Source organism: Callorhinus ursinus, unplaced genomic scaffold (assembly GCF_003265705.2).
Source record: "Callorhinus ursinus isolate GAN/ISIS: 27379988/994484 unplaced genomic scaffold, GSC_fseal_2.0 scaffold2, whole genome shotgun sequence".
Lineage (NCBI taxonomy): Eukaryota > Metazoa > Chordata > Mammalia > Carnivora > Otariidae > Callorhinus > Callorhinus ursinus.
The window spans coordinates 71299329-71320472 of record NW_027397064.1 but is presented as its reverse complement, the minus strand read 5'-3'; the positions used below and the strand labels follow the sequence as shown (position 1 = coordinate 71320472).

General features: G+C 36.6%; 1 protein-coding gene across 5 annotated transcripts in view; it reads right to left on the bottom strand.

Moving 5' to 3' along the window:
- Positions 1 to 21144, bottom strand: part of ACVR1C (activin A receptor type 1C) — a 129036-nt gene that overhangs the window by 39375 nt on the left and 68517 nt on the right. For 4 of the 5 annotated variants that reach the window (XM_073883904.1, XM_073883903.1, XM_073883896.1 and 1 more), the window contains one exon: positions 6942 to 7172. In XM_073883904.1, the coding sequence (XP_073740005.1) occupies positions 6942 to 7095 (154 nt within the window). In that variant the 5' untranslated portion in view covers positions 7096 to 7172. Of the gene's footprint in view, positions 1 to 6941; positions 7173 to 20138; positions 20161 to 21144 lie in introns of those variants that run through there. The other variant, XM_025854679.2, reaches the window with a different exon arrangement.

Genomic DNA, 21144 nt, shown 5'->3' with positions numbered 1-21144 from the left:
CTATACATCACTCTTTTAACTTATGCAAATCTAATGGGTGGAAAAGAAAAATGGTTGTTTTAATTTGCATTCCTCCAGCTATTAGTGATGTTGAACATCTTTTCAATACTCTGACCACAAATAATATTCTCTTCCAGGTGCCTGGGTGGCTCAGTCGGCTAAGCATCTGCCTTCAGCTCAGTTCATGATCTCAGGGTCCTGGGATTGAGTCGCGCATTGGGCCTCCTGCTCAGCAGGGAGTCTGCTTCTCCCTCTCTCTCTGCCCCTCCCCCCACTTGTGCTCACTCTCTCTCTTTCAAAAATGAATAAATTAAAAAAAAGAATATTCTCTTCTGTAAAATTTGTTTGTGTCTCTTGCCCACTTTTTCATTTAGCGCCCCCTCTCTTCTTTCCACTCTCTTGCCATGCACACATACATACACGCACGCACACACACAAGAGGTTCTTTACCTTCTCATAGTTAACTTTTTCTCTAGTCACACATGCTGCAAATATTTCTATCCTATATTTAACTTATCTTTGGTTTTATTTATGTTATCTTTCATTACTCATTTTTATTTTAGTTTGCATGCAATTATATCTCTTTTCCTTTTTGTAACAGTTGGATTTCCTGTCTTATTTAAAAACAGCTTCCATACTATAAAGTCATAGAAATCTTTTTTCTATCTAAATTTTCCTCTGACATTTAAATTGTTTTATATTTCACAATTAGATATTTAATCAAGCTGTAATTTATTTTTGTATATGGTATGACACTGTGGTACAGCCCTGTTTTCTTCCAGATGGATAGATAATTATGCCAGCATTATTTCAAAAATAAACTATCCTGGAATTTCCATTCCTGCCAAGTTACACTTTAGATGTCCACAGAAGCCCTTCTTGGTACAGCACACACAAAAATGCTGAATAAAATATAAATGAAAAACTTTTTTTTACTATTACATGATTAAGCTGGTGGGAAAAGAAATGAATTGCTCAGAGCCACAAATAAAGTGAAAATCCAGAGAGGTGCTTGAGCACTGGGGCTGCTATTTACCCTGGAGGCATCTGCCAGCTGCTGGTGGTTACACACTTAGCTTACCAGACTGCAGCACAAGATCAGGAGATAAAATATGGTTCCTAAGACAATGAAATGTGAGATCAGAGACCCTCAAATAAATCAGGCAACTATGAATGGAATTATATTGAAAATAAAACAAAGTGTTCTGTAGAGAGAGACAGGGTATATACTCGTCTATTTGTCTGTCTAAACCTTGACTTTGATATAGCAAAAAAATATATATCTTCAAGACTTTCTCACCCCAAGTGTGTACCACAGGCAGGCTTAGAGCCTGAATTCATATTATATGTTGACCAAAATAAACCTAATCAAAACACTGAATGGGTTTCAGTTGGTTAGCATCCCCAGATACCTAGCAGAAGCTAATGTAAATCTTCTCTGGAGGAACATATTTTAAATACAGGCCCCAAAATTGTCCTCCAGGTATGGTTCCAAAAAACATGAGCTCACATTCTTTTTTTTTTTTAAAGATTTTATTTATTTATTTGAGAGAGAGAATGAGAGAGATAGACAGCACGAGAGGGAAGAGGGTCAGAGGGAGAAGCAGACTCCCCGCAGAGCAGGGAGCCCGACATGGGACTCGATCCCGGGACTCCAGGATCATGACCTGAGCCGAAGGCAGTCGCTTAACCAACTGAGCCACCCAGGCGCCCTGAGCTCACATTCTAAAGTGGGGTTTCTTAAACTGTGAACAACCTATTAATGGGGTCTGACCAGCATTCCTACCTAAGGAAAATTCATAGGGTACCTCACACATTTTAAGGGTAATAATATTTTGTAAAATTCTTATTTCAGTTGTGTGTGCATGCAGGTTGAGGGAAACTTATAAAATGTACTTCTTTCTGTGTGTCTCAGTGGAAACCTGTATAAAAGCCACTAGTCTAAGGTTTAGGAATTACAGCCAAACACTTAAAAGGATTTTTAGGAGGGAAAGAGCGAAAGAGGGAAAGGCCTACAGTCCTCCAGTTGCTGAGTTACAACTGCCCAAGCAGAGAGAGAAAGGGAGAGAAAAAGTCCCGAGCTGTATTCAAGGTAGGAATTTTGTCACGAAGAGACAAAGCAAGAGCCCAATCATTACACACAGGACTTAACGGACAAAAGAAGGTCAGCTAAAAGATCCCAAGCCTTGGTTACTCCACCTCCATCAAGTCAATACCCAGAAATGGCCCCACAGTCTGGGGTCATGGGTGAAAGAGCCAAAGAGGCAAGGGTCCACTTGGCTTTCAGAGGAACCAAAAAGGGAAGTCCAGATTTTCTCCAATCTCTTCTAGGTGACCTCCCTCCCTCTTCTTCTCTTTCTTGTCCACCAATGTGATGCAGAGCATTAACACTGTAGAAATGTCACAGTTTACTCTGCAGAGTGCTTTTATATATTTCATATATATGTAACCACAACTGAAATTAGTAAATCTCCACTAGGCAGAGCAGGGGATGGATAGCAATCACACTCGCTGATGACACAAAAACAGTGGAGCTCTTGGCACCGACTGTGTCAGTGCTCAGCCTGGAAGTTCCTTCCCAAACAGCTGCTGTTCCAAATACAGCTAATAACCATTTAGTGCTGCCTCACAGACAGAACAACCCGACACAAGATGACTATACATACAATCCTGTTCAATTTCATGTCCGTGGACCATACAATGTCACTAAAAGACAAAAATTCTTAGTTTAAGTAAAGAAATTTTAATTCAATAAATGTCCCATAGCATTTTTTGTAGACATACTAATTATTGACTAGACAACACATATCTTCCCTGTTCCATCATGTCAATAGACTGAAGAAGAAAAAGCATGCTATAATCTCAATACATTCATGAAAATACTTGAAAAATTTAATATTCATATGGGATAAAAAACCTTCCCCCAACTAGGAATAAAAGCAAATCTCATTAATTGATAATAGGAGTCTACAAAAACCTATAGTTAAAATCATACTTAATGGTAAAAGAGGGCGTGCATTCACTCCTAGGACCAGGAAAAAGGCAAGGATCTGCACTCTCATCACTCCTATTCATCATCATATTAGCTGTTCCAGCCAGTGCAAAAAGCAAGAAAAAGAAATAAAATCCATACAGATCAGAATAGAAGATGTAAAATTGCCTGGATTCACAGATAAGATGATTGTGTATGTAGGAAACAACAAAGAATTTTTAAAAGAGCTACTAGAACTAATATAACTCATTTTGGCAAGCTTGTGGGAAATAAGGTCAATATACAAAATTAATTTTATTTTCATATACTGACAATTAATGTTGACCTATTAAAAATACCATTCACAATAGCATCCAAAAACAGGTAATATTTAGAGATACATTCCAGGAAATACATATGAAACCTGTTCTCTTACAACTACGAAACATTGCTAAGAGTAACTGATGAAAAATAAGTAAATGGGAAAACGTGCCATAATCCTGGTTAATATTGTTAAAATGACCATTTTCTTCGAATAATTTATATATTCAACTCAATCTAATAAAAATCTCAGCATGTGTTTTTGCAAAAACTGTCAAACTAATTCTAAAATTTAAATGGAAATGCAAAGGCCTCAGAATAACCAAAGCAATTTTTAAAAAGAACAAAGTTGGAGAGGTCACATGACCTGATTTCAATACTTGCTATAAAGCTACAATAATAAAGAAAGTTGGATAGTGACATAAATATAGACATACAGAACACTGGAGCAGAATAACGAGGCCAGAAATATACCCACATATATTTTTGGTCACTTTATGTTCAATCAAAGTGGCAAGGTAATTGAAAGGATAGATTTCTCGACAAATGATGTTGGAACAACTTCAGATCCATATACAAAATAAAATTTCACCTAAACCTCACATAGTAACAAAAATTAAGTTTAAATTGAATATAGGCCTAAATGTTAATGCTGAAATGTTAAAATTTCTGGAAGAAAATATGAAAGAGAATATTTATGGCCTTTAGATAGACAAAGACGCCCTCTTTTAAGCCATGAAACATATAAACAATAAAAATATATACTTCATCAAATTTTAATCTACTCTGCAAAAGACACATTCAAGAAAACAAAACAGCAATCCCCAGAATGGGAGAAAATTGTCAGAATACACATATCTGATAAGGGACTTGTATTCAGAATATATAAAGAAGTTTTAAATTCAATTTTTTTTAATGTGAAAAGATTTGACACTTGATAAAGGAAGATACACAACTATCCAATATGCACCTAAAAATAATTGAACATCATTAATCATCAGGGAAATGCAAACTAAAACCACAATGAAATACCACTATACAATCACTTGAATTAAAAAAATTTAAAAATTTAAAAATTTTATTTAAAAATAAAATAATTTAAAAATTAAAATTAAATTTAAAAATTTATTAAAATTAAAAAGTTTTTATTTAAAAATAAAATAAATAAATAAATAAATTTTATTCAATTAAAAAACTGATTCTACCAGGTGACTATAAAAATAGGAAACAACTGGAACTATCATACATTTCTGTTGGGGATGTAAAACAGTACAATTTGGAAACTACTTGGGAGATTATATTTGTAAAATAAATAAATACTTATTATATAACCCTATAATTCCACTATTAGGCATTTTCTCACAAAAAAAATACATATATATCCAAAAACTTGTACATAGATGTTCATAGCACCTTTGTTAACAGCCCCCACATGGAAACGACCTGAATACTCCTCAGTGGGTGAATGGGTAAAACAGCAACAGCTGTAATATATCCATATAATGGGATATCACCCGGCAGTGAGAAAGGAACAAGCTACAAATACACCCACAACAGGAATAAATCTCAAAAACATGCTAAGTGGAAGAAGCCAAAGGCAAAATAATATCTTCCATAAGGCCTCCATTTTGTGAAACTCTGGGAAAAGTAAATCTAGTCCATAGTGATAGAAAATAGATCAGTCCAGCCCTGGTCAAAGTGGGGATTGATTGTGAATATTCTGAAGCGATGTAAAAGTGGTGGTGTGTGTGTGTCAAAACTTATCAAACCATATGCTCAAATGTGTGCATTTTATTATATCTAAATTATACCTCAATAAAATTGATTTAAAAAAAAATACTAGTTCTTACGTGGACTTGAGGGTAGAACATAAGCTTCTCAGTAGTGAGACAGAGTGTATAGTTAGGCTGGAAAGGACCCACATTCCAGCTGCACTAAGTATCTTTAATTTGCCCAACTGCATATAAACCATTTTGTCCTCTAAGACCTTTCTTGTTGCTGTCAAAGTACTCTCTTGTGTCCATACTGACTGGCAGCATGTGGTCTTGTGGGTAATTCATTACTGGGAAGCCCCTTCAAAGATGCCACAGCCGCAGGCTAATGCAGACCTAGTTCCCCCTCCTTAATTTTTGGATCTTGGTCATGGGAAGACCAGCATCAGATATAGGGAGCCTTCATTTCAGGGTGTCTCGGGCCCACAGATAACCATGGGAGAAAATATAAGGAAATTAAAGTATCCAGAATAAATACCAGATCACTATCAAACCAAGGAAGCCTGTGGAATCTGAGACAGGGAGAGTAAGCGTGGTCTAAAAATCAAGACTGCAAGTAACCTTAGGGGATGAAATATGCCAGGTATGACTTCTGAGGTTGCAATCGGTAGTGTAATGTTTTGGAACAGTGTTTTCCAAAGATTGGGACAAGTCCCAGTGGCAGCACATGAAATGATTCTAAGGGTTCTTGAGATGATTTGCAGTGGTCAGCAAACATGATTTAAATAACATTGAATTACATGATAATTTTTTCTCTAGTTCTCTTGGTTTTTCTGTTTATCAAAAAGCCTTATTTTGTGCTAGTATGTCTTGAACATCACATTCTTCTCTCTTTTAAACAAAAAGAAAATACAAAATACTTAACTGGAATGCAGTAGCTATGTTTGTTTAAGTACATAGTCGTCTTCTACTTAATGGTAAGTAAACTGGTTTTTCATTTGTGGTAGTGATGCCAAGTTTAGAAAAGGGGGACAGTGAATTTGTGAGAAAAAATAGTAGGTTAAAAATACTACAGTAGAAAAAAAAATACTACAGTAGAATATTCATATGGTGATAGAGGAACACCTGAGACTGGATAACGGTACCTTAAAATGTTACTTTGTAAGGAAGAACTATGTATCCATGTGTAGATATTAACATATCAATCAGCACTAAATTATTACTGAATTAATACACATTAAAGAAAATTCGCCACAGAATACTTTCATGTCATAAATTAGCTTGCGATTTTAATTACTTGCCCCTTAACATCCCCCAAAGTTTCAGACTCCAAATTACTGATAAAAAACGAGATTAAGATTTTCAATGTCTTGTATATTAGCATAAAATGCCATGAAATTGGGAGGAGGAGGCGGGAATTTTTCTGCACAATAATGAAGAGTTACATTCCATTCTACCTCCATCTTTCTGCTCATGAGGGCTTGCACTTGAGTGCAGGCAGGCAAAGAAGACATGAAGAAGGTGCCCATGAAAAAAAGATTTTGTCTCCATAAAAGTAGGCAATCTACTACTTTTAGTTTTGCTCCTTATTCTTTTTTTTCTTGGTATACATTTTAATTTCTTTCCTTCACAAGAATCCATACAAATTGACATTTAACTTTAGGTCCATTAATCACTTCAAAAAATAAAATTCACTTGGACAAATGTCTTCAAAATTATTATGCTGTTGTCAATGTTTTGACAGTCTTGTGCAATTAAAACAAAACAAAAAAAATCAACCTCATCTAGGCTCTAGAGAATATCACCAGTCAAAAAAAGAAGAGAACTGTAAAACGGATTTCCTTATTTAAAGTAACAACCAACACCTTGATCTCTACCATGCTTATAATTTCCCACTAGTAAAATTAAATTTGAATGAACAAAGAGGAATGCCTTACCTGTTGGAAGGTGCAGGGTTATGTTGTTGCAAAAGTCTGTGAAGCAGCATTCCGTTTTGGTAACGTTGTTGGAACTATGACAGAAGACTTGAGCATTCAGTTCTGGGAGAGAGACACAGGACTTGATCACCTGTTCTTTTCCATTGGCCAACATCACTGAAGCCCAGCATGCTCCTTCAGTTTGGCAGGTAAAGTTTGAAGAGTCACACAAAAGACATACACACTTCAATCCTGGAAAGTGTAAGGTAAAAAGCTTTAAGATATAGAAAATATCATGCAAATTTATTTCATCATACTTGAATATAAGAATTCAATCTTAATGAAAATTGAGGAAGGGTTTAAATGAACAGCGCTGGATAAACATAAGCTACTGCTCTTAGTACCCCTCAGTCATGCGTTTTATTAAACCAGCGGCCCAACCTTCGTTTACTATTGCTTGTATTTTTGTGAATTTATTCAGTTCCTACCATATTTTAAAACAATTTTCACGGGTGCCTGGGTGGCTCAGTTGGTTAAGCGACTGCCTTCAGCTCAGGTCATGATCCTGGAGTCCCGGGATCGAGTCCCACATCGGGCTCCCTGCTCAGCAGGGAGTCTGCTTCTCCCTCTGACCCTCTTCCCTCTCGTGCTATCTCTCATTCTCTTGCTCTCAAATAAATAAATAAAATCTTTAAAAATAAAAATAAAACAATTTTCTCAGCCATGGTCAAAGTCCCTCCTTCTTAAACTCAATTGGCCTATTACTAAATCAACATCTCCCGTGAAACGCTGGGATACAGTAACACAGCGACCAAGGGGCGCTGTCCAGCATCTCTTGTAAAGTGTGGTTAGAGATCTGAGTAACCAAACCACCCAGTGTGCTCTGTTCATTTACCCTTTCTCCCTTCAACTTTTAAGTGAATGTGCTAAACACAAACCTAACCATAGAAATTTATAGCTCTAAAAAAAAAAAAAAAAAAAGCAGTGTGACTCTTTACCTTTCTATTCAAAGATATGTTCGTATTATTGCTATCGTCTTAGTACCTTTAAGGCATTAATGAGCCATCACACTTCCCCCTCTTCACTAAGAAATACATCGTAGAATAAGAGTCATTTGGGGGACACCCGAGTGATTCAATTGATTAAGCGACTGCTTTCAGCTCAGGTCATGATCCTGGAGTCCCTGGATCGAGTCCCGCATCGGGCTCCCTGCTCAGCAGAGAGGCTGCTTCTCCCTCTGACTCTCACCCTTCTCATGCTCTCTCTCTCATTCTCTCTCTCTCAAATAAATAAATAAAATCTTTTAAAAAAGAGTCTTTTGAACACAGACCATGACCTTCAGGCACTTTTCTTTAATGAATACATCTATTCCATGAAGCAAAACACATCAACAGTAAAATTTAATAAATCTACAGCAATAAAACTTTCAAAAATTAGACTTTGCTAATCTGTCCACTGCACAAATTTCCTCAACCTTCCGCACTTACCACACACACACACACACACACACACACACCCCACACACACATGAACTCACATGTTCCAAGTGGCGCACTATTCATCTGTTCTGATGTAAAGTATCTGTCAGCATGAAGTTCAGTGGTTGTGACAATTTATTCAGATTTTATTTAATTACATTGTTTTTAAATAGCACACTAAATAAGACTTTTGTATTGTTATTCTAATGAGCTTTCTCTTAAATCATAACTGCTCCCCACAATTATCTGAATGTACCAAGTTTTATAATAAAATAATTTTTTCTGAGATCCGTCTTTAAACTGCTTATTAATGAAATTGGAGCTCATGTTATAACTGTACAATATTTGATACATAAATGACAATTTTTATACTCAACTTCAAATACCAATATAAGAGCAGATATGGATAATATTCCTACATAACTAGGTGTGTAAGAAAGAACAAATTACATATCGATCAACAAAAACTATCTTTTCTTTAGTAATTTCTCTTGATTGGTACAATACCCTCCCCTCTCTATAAACATGTTTATTACTATGGGCTAAAAGAAATACAGTCATAAAATAAAATACTCTTTTGTTAACAACATTGGACCAAGCAAAATAGCTCACTCCTCCATTTATTCCAAGGGTGATTAATATAAACAAATCTACAGTTGACCGTTGCTTGAACAACATGAGTTTAAACCACACCAATCCACTTATAAATGGATTTCTTTTCAATACATGCAGTACAATACTCTAAATGTACTTTCTCTTCCTTAGGATTTTAATAACGTTTTATTTTCTGTAGTTTATTGTAAGATACAGTATATAATACATGTAATATACAAAATGTGTTAATTGCTTATGTTATTGGTAAGGCTTCCAGTCAACCATAGGTTATTAGTAAAGTTTTGGCAGAGTCAAACATTAAGCAGATTTTCAACTGTGTGAGGGGTTGGTGCCCCTTACACACTTGTTGTTCAACAGTCAAACTGTACTCATTTGTTGGTATTTACGTGCTACAGTAAAACCTTATCATCTACATTGATTAGGATTCAGTAGAGCTAGATATATAAAATCCAGGTGATTTGAAAAAGGTTTTAAGTCACTTTCCTTGCATAAAAGAGAGTTCATATAATGAGAACCCATCCACTCAGGTGCCTTCTGACAGTGAAATCTTTCTCTAGTACATTTCAACTCCAATCTGACAAAGGCCTTCAAATCCTGGTTATACTAGCTTTGAATCTTGGCCATTACTTGTCCCCTCTATGCTTCCATTTCCTTATATAAAAGATGACGAGAAGAAGAATATACCTCCTCATACTGTTGTTGTGAAGAATAAATTAATCTATGTAAAGCTCTTAGAACAACATCTGGTACACAGGAAGTACTCTGTAAACATTAGTAACTACGACTTTTCCTACTAGAGGAGGTAAAGCTGGTTGTCTTATGCTAACAATTGAAATACATTCATAATCCATAAAGGAATGGCGGAATAAACTAGGGTGTACAGACCATTTAAAAGGCTGAACAAAGAAATGCATCCCTTTCTACTTGTGGAATGAGTTGAATGCTCTCCTTTTAATAGCCCAGGTTAGAACCTAGATAGACCCACAGCAGGGTGGTGTCTGGCCATGGTCCCAATAAAGAACTCAGAAAAAGAAGGTCTCAGTCCTGCCTCTGTCACTAACTTGCTCATTGAGTTTAGAGAAGACATTTAACCTTACAGAGCCTCGGTGCCTTCTTCTGAAAATGGGAAATGAACCGGGGTCAGGGCAATGGATCCCCAAATCCTGAAACCTCATAGAGTGCCAACATTTTATGACTCTATGATTTTATAATTCTTGGAAATTTACAATTACAAAATACGGAAAACTCTTTGACACTGAAGAAACTTAATCCACTGTGGTTATTCTTTACCTCATATTTTAAGGGGCTGAAGTTGGGAAGAATGTCTTCTGACCCACAGTCTCAAACCAGTTGTTACTAGACTCCTCATCAAAGTCTCTGTGAATTTTCTATTTCCAAGAGAAGCCTAGTGTGGAAATCAAGGCAACTAACTATGGAATATGGGTCCACTGAAGGAAGACAAGTATAAAGCACCCAACAATTAAACATATGTTAGTTTCATGTGTCTTTATCATTATGTAAAATTCCCAGTGCAAGTGTGGGGGTTAGGTGTCACCATCTCCATTTTATAGATAATGAAATAGTGCTCAAAAAGATCAAGACCCTGAATTAATGTAGCAGTTATTAGACTACTCAAGCAATGTTGTTTTTACCCTACCAAAGCTGATACATATTTTTTTATTTTTTTAAAAGACAAGTCCATAAAACATTTTCCCATCTTTCTAGCAATTGAATAAAATATAATTCTAATACAGCAGAAAGAAGTTAATAATTGACAATTGAGATTTTTTTTAAAGATTTTATTTATTTATTTGAGAGAGAGAGAATGAGAGAGAGAGAGCACGAGAGGGAAGAGGGTCAGAGGGAGAAGCAGACTCCCTGCTGAGCAGGGACCCCCGATGTGGGACTCGATCCCGGGACTCCAGGATCATGACCTGAGCCGAAGGCAGTCGCTTAACCAACTGAGCCACCCAGGCGCCCGACAATTGAGATTTTGATATGTGTTATCCTAATTACCTTTTAAAACACGGTTGATATTTTTAAAAACCTACTTATTTTCTGGGAAGACAGGTGGTTAAATAAAAGTCAATTATCACGTGTGTGCATCTACATAAATAACCTTACCTTTCAGGTTGTCTGAGTTTTGTATTAAGTGTGAACCTCTAAGAATCTAACCTGATACTTTTTCTTGGAAATACTACTAGCTCCTTATAAAAATGATTACATAATAGCTCTTACCAAGGAATAATGTGGATACTCATTGCATGTTTAACAAGCTATAAAAATTTCCTCCAGTTTTAAGTAAAATGTACCTATCAGAAGATTAATTCAGACCGAGGTAACATAGTTAAGACACAGTAAATGCCACCTTACTTTAAATGATGCACAATGGAAAACACTGACAAAACTGAGAATTTGTTGATGATAGCTTCAAACATCTGCTAAATGTTCTCATTTATTCCAGGTCAACTGGCAGTACTATAGCACTGATACAGAACAAACAGCAAACTAAAGGGAACCTAAGATGTATAGCTAACATACAACATATTCAGTCTTGAATTTTTCGTTTCCCACCAAACCACTGTATGGTCACATTTGGTATATAATTAAATTATATTTATATCAACCACCCTCAACATAGAACCCTTGTGCTGCCAATTAAAACATAAGTTGCCCTTAGTGATTAGACTTATGCTTTCATATTTTGTTTTTTAAAAGACTGATGTTAATTGAGTCAATTATACTAGAATATTCCATGACAGGATAAATCTGGCTGTTAGCAGACAGTAGTCCAGCCTTATGTTTCTTTATTTTGTACTTTTCCATTATAATGTACTTGAGTCATATGGAAAGGGACAGCAAATGAAGTTGAAGAAGGAGGTAATTACCCAGAATAAGGAGGTCGATTAGAGTTTTCCCCACAAGAAAGATTGCCCTTTTCTTGTGTCTCCTCCCACCCCTTTAATTAGCCCCTTTTCCCCATTTTGCCAATTAGTCTGTAAAAGCCAAGACATCTGTTACTCACAAGACATCTGTTACCCACATGAAACCAAAGGATGTGCACATTCCTAATCAACCAGAAAATAAATTTTCATCCATATTTATATGTGATGGCAAGCACACCGTGGTGTCCAGAAATGTAAAAACCAACCGACTACAGAAAAATAACAAAATACATCGATTTGTATTAATGTGCTAACAAGAGTTAAAAGCCAAATATTTGCTTGGGAAATATTAGTTGTTTTGAATTAGATACGATTTTCAGTAAGTCAGTTGCCTGCATTTTGGGTCTATATGCTAAAATATCTATTGACCAGTGCCTTACACAAATTTCTGACACATACCCTTTCTTCTTCTCCAGGCATCAGTTGATTCAATTTCCCTAATTTTAGAGCAGGCTACAGAACACATTTTTTTTTTAATTCAGAAAACCGCCTCAAATTTGACCTGCTGAATATATAATCTTTTCATCATTTGCAGGCTTCTGAGTTAACAAAAGAACAATTCAAGCTCATCCATGTGCTGAATACGAAAAGAACACCAAGACAACTAGCACTAGTGTGTGTAAAAGAAAGCCAGACAGGGTCAAAGGAAATCAGGCAAAGACCTAGCTTCCCTTCTATTCCTTTTCAACATTTGATTTTCTTGCCATGGGGTCATTTCAAATCATTTCTCTTTCTTCATGGTGAGGAAAAATATGATAAAGAAAGCAGCATTAATAAAATATGGACAACACGAAGGTAAACTTTTTGGCCAAAGGAGTTTTCAATAGAGATGCAACTTTTAGAAATTCTATTTACCAGGCTGTATCCAAGGACATTCAGAAAGGAACCACTCTCATGGGAGGGATTCCATCCAGGACAACTGTTTTCACTTCCAGCTGCAGGACTCAAATTAGGAAGGGTCCAGCACATTTTGAATGACAGGACTAGCCATTTTGAATGCCCTCAGTCCACAGCCAACACTAGATGAAACCAGATGTTTCAGCCCACCTCCACCACAAACCACCCAACACTACAATGTCTCCACATCTTAGATTCCTTGCCTGAAATATGATAAGGTCAGGAAGCAGACTGAAAGATTTCTAAAGACCCCAGTTTTATAGTCTTTTCATGCTCTGAGCTCATGTCACAATTCTCAGTACAACTAGCTACAGGGTTATCTTATGTATGATAAATAAAAAGAGAGAGCACCCAAAGGGGATAGGTTTATAACCTCCAAATTCCCACACTGATATTTCAGTGGATGAATGGCTCCTACTACTTTATAATCCAACAAAATTTCTCCAGTTGATACTGAAGATGATTGATTCACACTGATATTTCAGTGGATGAACGGCTCCTACTACTTTATAATCCAACAAAATTTCTCCAGTTGATACTGAAGATGATTGATTTTGTTGTGTATCATATGAGAATCTAATGTTTTTTTCCAATATCAGCACAATATTTTTAGGAAGAGAGGGGAAGTTCACCGCCTCTCCTAATTAGGCCAGACACCCAGTCTTGCCTAATCCCTCAATCACAGATATATACACCATCACAGAAATGGTACGCAAGACCAAAAGCTATTCAAGAGTACCACAGCATAGCAATCTGATTCTACTAAATAGAAGTGAAAATATTTCCCAATAATGTTTAAAGGGCTGACAAAGAGTAGAGTTTAAAATTGGCCAGGATTATGTTATTTATTTACTTATAGCCTCAAAATGGAGACTAGATACAGAAAGGACATGTCCTATGGCATAATCTCAAAAAGCTGTTGGTGCAATTTAAAAACTTCTTAACCGAGAAAAATGATCAGTTTAACATTTTTGCTTATCAGCATAGTTATTAACTAAAAAGTTCACTTGTCAAAGAAGGGCTTTTCCAAAACTAATATTAGTAACATTATCCCCTAAACTCGTACAGTATGGTACAAAAATAAGTCAACCATAAAGGGACATAATCTAAAAAGGGGGGATGACAATATTATTTGTGTGGATTCTCTTGAAACATCCCTGTGAAAGCATAAAAATGCAGAAGAATTCTGAGCGGGGGAGAGGACAACCTTGTCCTTCCTGCCTCCAAGGCAGTAGTGAGCAGCAGACTGGCAGGGGTGGCAGTGGTGTGAGGACTACTTTTGGGAACAGTGTGACATCTCTTAGAGTACATCCTTGGTTCCTTAGGGAGGACATTTCCTGTAGTCCTCTGGCCAGCTTTAGACTTGGTAGCCATGGACGGAAGAAAAGGACCTCATTTGGGGTCTCCGATGTCAAAGCATCATGTCAGAAAGAACAGGTTCCTAATCATAAGACACATTTCCTCTGCCACCCTCCCATGTAATTCTCCTTTAATTTGAGAAGTTACATTCTTGGGCTGCCAGCCTAAATGGCTCCTCATCAAACTGTTCTCTCAGTCTTGGGATTTTTTTTTTATTATTATTATTGTCTTCTAGTTAAGAAAAGAGTGACGTTCAATGGATTCTAAGTACATCTAGGAAAAAAAACAAAGTCCACAGTCATTATTTGGGACCTCATAGGCTAGTCAGTCTGGGTTGGGTTCTTCCCACTTCTTGAACCTCATTTCTTATCACACAACCCTTCAGACATACTGGTCTCCTTTTCATTGCTCTAGATAACAAGTTCTTTCCCACCTCATGTTTCCTCCCCCACCCCCCGGCTGTTCCCTTTGCCTGTAGTGCGCTTCCTCTCCTAATTCTTGGGGCTCAGCTCAAATATCACCACCTCAGGGAAATTTTCAGACTCCTCTTGAAGAGTGATCTATCTGTTCCCCATCCTTTCTGGTATATTAGCTGCATTATTGTACCAGCCCCACTAGAATGAAAAGTCCATGAAGGCAGGGACCTTCCTTGCCTCATCTATCATCACATCCCCAACACCTACAATAGGGTATGGCAGATGATAAAAAACCAAGAAACATGTATTAAATTAAAAAGTCTAAAAAACTATACAGAAGAATGCAAAATGGTCAAACACATAAAAAGACTCACAACCCTGTAACTATTCTCATTGTGGTACATTATCTTCCAGTCTTTTTTTTTTTTTAAATAGGTTTCCATAGTAGAATCTTACCTATAAACATAATTTTACATGCTTCCTTTTTATTCTGTCAGCATTATATCATGAGCTTTTATAATCTCCTCTTTATTGTCACTTGATGGCATTTATAGACCCTCCATTGGTGTAACTGAATGACATCCAGCATTTTCTTGCTTTTAGGCATTTCACTTGTTTCCAATTTTTTTAGTAGAATTTGAAAATGTTATTGAATAAATGAATAAATACATGGGTAAATTATTAGTCAAAAGTACAATGAGAATCCTTTATAGAGTTCATGTTTCCTGGTTCACTCAGTATTTGCGTTTAGGTACGGCAGGCTTTTAAAAAAGTTTCCAATTTTTGCAATTAAATAACACTGTGTTGAATATCTCTGTGGATTAATCTTTAACCAAATTTAGTTTCCTAGGCTAGAGTCCCACAAGTGGAATTACAACATCAGAACTTCTCGATAGACACTGTCAAATAGCTTTTCAGAAAAGTTGTACCAATTAAGATTTCCATTGGCCCTATATGAAAGTACCCATTTTCACATAGACTTGTCAGGATTAGATATTCTCACTAAAATCTTAATAAAATGATGGATGGAAGTTGCATCTTATTTTAATTTGCACTTCCCTATGATTGGGGTTGAACTTTTTTTTCAAATATTTCCTTTGGATTCATCCTCTTGAGTGAATTTTTTGTTCATGCCATTAAGCTCTTTGATAAGTCTTAAATTTCTTCTCAATTTGAAAGAGCTCTTTATAAAGATAGAAATCCTTTGCCATATGTGTTACATATAACTTTTCCCACCTTCACATTTATTTGCTTCTTCCTAATGTACCATCTTCATAGTTTTTGAAAAAAAGTAATACTTGTCCCTTGTCAAAAAGAAGTAATATATATAACATAAAGAAGTAAAATAAAATAAATCACTCCTAATCCCATATCCCCAAAATGACTACTGTTAACATTCTCTCCAAATATCTTTCTATGGAGCTTTACTTATAGCTATCAAAAAAACTAATGTGACAGATGGAAATTGTATCAATCAATCTTTTCCTTGGCACTTTCTTCCTTTACCTTCAAGCTTAGGAAATCTCCCATCCAGTTTATGATTTTTTAAATACACCTAATCCCTAAATTTATGTGGATTTGATGGTGATGTTAGATAATAAATAAATCTAATAAATAAATCTCTTTGACAGGTGATAAATGAATTACTCTATGGTAGATTTCTAGATGTTAAAAAATGTCTTTAAATTATTAAAGAATATTGTATTAGCCACGGTTCTCCAGAGAAATGGAACCAGTAGGATGTATATGTATACATACATGTACACACACACACACACACACACAAACACACGGGGGGGGAGAGAGAGAGACACTGAGAATTTATTTTAAGGAATTGGCTTACTGGATTGTGGTGGCTGACAATTCCAAAATTCCTAGTGTAGGCTGCAGCAGGGAAGAGTTGATATTGCAGTTCAAGTCTGAAGACAGTTTGGAGGAAGAATTCCCTCTTCTTCTGGGAACCTCAGTTTGTTTTCTCTTATGGCCTTCAACTGATTTGTTGAGGCCCACCCAACTATGGAGGATAATCTGCTTCACTGAAAGTCTACGGCCTTAAATATTAATCTCATCTAAAAAATACCTTCACAACAACATCCAGACTGGTGTTTGACCAAATATGCAGGTACTATGGCCTAACCAAGTTGACATATAAAATACCTTCCCAAATATATGTCAAATATCATGGTAAGAGCTAAGAAAAGAAAAAAGACCATTCCCTAAAGGAATTGGAGAGTTAAAGCACACTATGATAGGGTGGTAAGATAGGCAGGGATGTGTGCACAATGTGCTGGGGCACAGAGGCTGAGTACTGCTCAATCCAACCTGGGGGAGAGGGGAGAGGAGCAGGCAGGTAATTTTCTTTGAGGTGAGTCCTGAGGAGCACAGTTGTTCTTCACCATACCCAGTCCACTCCCCTCCTCCATAGTCCCACCCTACCCTCTCAGCAGTCATCAAATATCCTCTAGCCAGCCTCCATCAGCCTGGGGAAACTGACGGAGTCCTCAACAACAGTGGGAAATGTCTCCTGTTGTGGGGCTGAAATGTACAGGCTTTAACCTGCCCCCACTTTGCTAATGTGTTCTTGTCACACCCACCCCCCACGTGGAACTCTATCCTCAGTCCCAAAAGGCATCTCAGCATTCTAGACACAGCCTCACAGGGCCCCTGGACTCAGCCACTTGTTGGAAAAGCTCAGTCTTCCCTGGAGTTGCAGGATGGGGCTCAGAGCCCTCCCCAGGACAAGGTCCCGGGACTTCTGCCTCCTCTTTGTCTGACCTGCTTGCCAACCCTTGCTGGGGTTACCGGGACCCTCAGGCTTTCAGCCAAGCACTGGCATGAGTGCATTCCAGACCTGTCAGCTCCTGGCCATATAGCTACTGATATTCACATAAAATCATACTTGATAGTGGTTACCAGATTTGGGGATTTCACCAACCAGTTAAATTTCAAAAATAATTTTGGGACTCAACCAGGGTTGCACTAAATTTTTGCTTTCCCCAAGGAAGAACACTGGGGACCAGGAGAAGCACCCTCTATTACCATCATTTCAAAAAAGAAAGGTTATTGGGGTGCCTGGGTGGCTCAGTCATTAAGCGTCTGCCTTTGGCTCAGGTCATGATCCCAGGGTCCTAGGATCGAGTCCCACATCGGGCGCCCTCCTCGGGGGGAAGCCTGCTTCTCCCTCTCCCACTCCCCCTGCTTGTGTTTCTGCTCTCGCTATCTCTGTCTCTGTCAAATAAATAAATAAAATCTTTTTTAAAAAAAGGTTATTATAATACCAACCAAGTATGGAAGAACATAAAGGAATTATAGACTGACTTTGCCAAGATCAAGGATATCTTTTTAAAATTTCAAATGTCAAAAATTATAATGACTTCTTATAATGTTAAATTTCTTTTACCTTTTTCTGAGACAAATTGTTAATCTAGAGGTTGACTATGTATCAGAAAGTGGAGCTTGAGTGCCCAACCTATTCCTGTACTTTGTTTTGTTCACAATCAGTGGCCACAACCCATATAAGAATGTTCTCTAAAATGGAAAAGGCAATATTCCACAGTGCTATTTTTACTCAGTATGGATATTCTGGAAAACTGAAAAATCTGAATAATAATAGCCACCCCCCCTAAGCTACAAAGAAAGCTAATAGTCCCAGATCAGTAGTCCTGGCTAACAAGGGACTTCCTTGTCTAGTGAACAGGCTACTGGGCCTTTTGGTCTCAACTCAATGAGCTCACTCTAGGCAATGCTTCCATCAGTACTGGGGTACAGAGCTTAGCACTATATTTGATCAATCTGCACATTAGGGTGCATTTTACAAGACTTGGAGGATGAAATACTATTTTTGGATCATTACAGACCTGTAATTCAATATATCGCTTGTCATAGCTATGATATACTTGATCATAAACTCTTGATCAGGAGCATACCATTCTTAGTATTGTTCTCATGGGAAATTATGACCAATTATAACCAACTCCCATAAGATACAATTTTCAGCAACATCTTGTAGTGATATGCAGAAATTGCTATTGTGTTGCACAAAGAAATGAACCTGGGTAAAGAGGAGAGAACAGTGCAGTTATTCTAATCCAGTCTGGTGCATTTAGGGTCCAAGTTAGAAAACCTGAGGTTCTAATCCTGGTTCTATTAATGTGGCCTTTGAGGCTTCTGTGTCCTCAACAGATCTGTCTGAGAGAGAATTCAATTTGATGATCTCTAATTGTTCTAAAGTTGTATGACCCAAAGAAATGAATGCATCCATGGCTACCATGTGGTATCAGAAAGAGCAAAAGAGTGTTTGATACCCAGAGAAAAAAGAAGTTGTTGTCCTGGAATCAGAGTTCACAAAGAAAATTGTTCAGGAAAATACTGTATCATTCTGATAAGGACTGAAGTGAATAATCTTGAGTTCATACTTTGGAGGTCCATTAATTCATAGAAATCTAGTTTTGTGTTTCCAATCTCCATGAGGTAGAAAAGATAGAAAACAAATGGGAGAGGATCACAAAGAAGTTGGTGATGTAAGGAAAAGAGCACATGACATGGTCAATCTATTTGGGAGAGATGAAATAAAACACAAAAAGTTAATGATAAAAACATAAGTTTTTAAAGCTAATGAAGCTTTGGCTTTTTTAAGGGAGGCGATTAAGTAATCAGTAGAGAAACAAGTAATCAATAGTTAATAGTCACACTACAGGGCTAAAAGAATATGCAGATAGAAAAAGAGAAAAACTAAAGTTTAGAACGAAAGTAGCAAAGAAAATTGAAAAGTTAAAGTCCTTGAGTTCTCAGGGGTTCACTTGTCAGAAATTTTTATCATGATCCACAGTTACTCATTTATATGATCAGATATGGTAAGGAATAGATAATTCTCAATCTAGAAATAAAAGGAAACTATCCAAAGTAAGATGATCTAACTAAAAATAGATTGGTAAGTGAAGAGTTGAAAGGGGAAGAGGAGGGCAAGTGATTTAGAAAGAAAATTTTTTCTTAAAGGCTGATCCTCTCTGACATTGACCCCAAAACTCAAAAGATTGGCTTAGATAGTATGAAGAACTCCTATTATGCAAGCATAAGACGGGAAGCATTGCCTGCCCCTCTATTCATAGAAGGTAACTGGGAGTAAGAGCTGAGGAATGGGAAATGAAATTTTTAAATACATAATTTAAAAATATATACATAAATCTCAGACTTCTCAGGATTATCATAGCTGCTTTAGAAGGTGGGTCATATGGCTTTCTCTGGAATTACAGTTTCTTTTGTTTATCAAAGCAGTATTAAACAAAATAACTGTTTTTATTGCAGCTATACAAATACACTTCAAGACATAAAAGTGAAGCAATATAAAAAGAAATTAGAAGACCTCAGAGAAGTCTCAAAGAATTCATATTAGAACAAAAGGGAAGGCTAAGGCAGATTGTCTTTTCTCAATTTTGCTGCTTCTCTTATGTTAAGCAAGTATAAAACAATACAACAACACAAAACTACAGCAAAGAAACAAAGAAAAACCTTATCTTTGTAGTTCTGTTCATTTGAGTTTACTATTATCAGACGTCAGCAAGGTGTAGTGCAGGGCTCCAGAGTATTGGAAGACTCTCCACCCTGTAGTTGAAATCCGGAGTCACTGCTAGTCCAGCCTCATGGCCTGTGAAGTTATGACACCTCTCTAAATATGACTATGCCCTGGTTAAACATGGATAATAATTCCCTATCTTAGAGGGTTTTTATGTGATTAAGAGATATTTTATATAAAACATTTCATGCACAGCAGATGTTTAAAAACAAAAACTAAAAATTAAGCTCCTGTTATTACAAATGATAAGCTATATTCAGAGCTCAACATTCAAGGCCAAAACCACACTCCTTAAAAATAACTCTCAGTGTTTTGACAACCATTTCTGGCTTTAACTTTCTCTTTGGTAGTAACACTGCCACTTCAAGGTGATAAAATTGGCAGCTCCAAAACAAAATGGGAATTTTTTGTTATAAAAAAAGTCTTTGGCATCTGAGCATGATCAAAGAGTGGAAGTATCTAGAATGTTAATTCTCATATTGGTTACTACATTAATTTTTTTCCCTTCTCAACCAATTATTTCTTGAGTCTGACAAATAAATTTGGGAAGGACAGACATATCAATGGAAAAATGAGCAAAGTAAATGACAATACATTATTTCCATTTGCCAAATAAGAAATGATTTTGTAAATTACAACACCCAGAATTAGCAAGGGGTTATCAGTGAAATTTCATCTTTATTCATAGTTGGTAGAGCATCAATTGGTACAAACTTTTGGGAGTACAATCTGAAATGTTTGTCTCAGGAATCCTAAAAATGTTTATATTCTTCATGGCTGTATTTCCACTTCCTCTTTATAAAATAATCAGGAAAACAAAATTTTATTTTAAATTTCCATTGCATACTTCACAGATCTGTACCTCTGAAGCAAATAATACATAATATGTTAAAAAAAAAAAAAAGAAGAAGAAGAAGAAGAACATAGCAGGAGGGGAAGAAT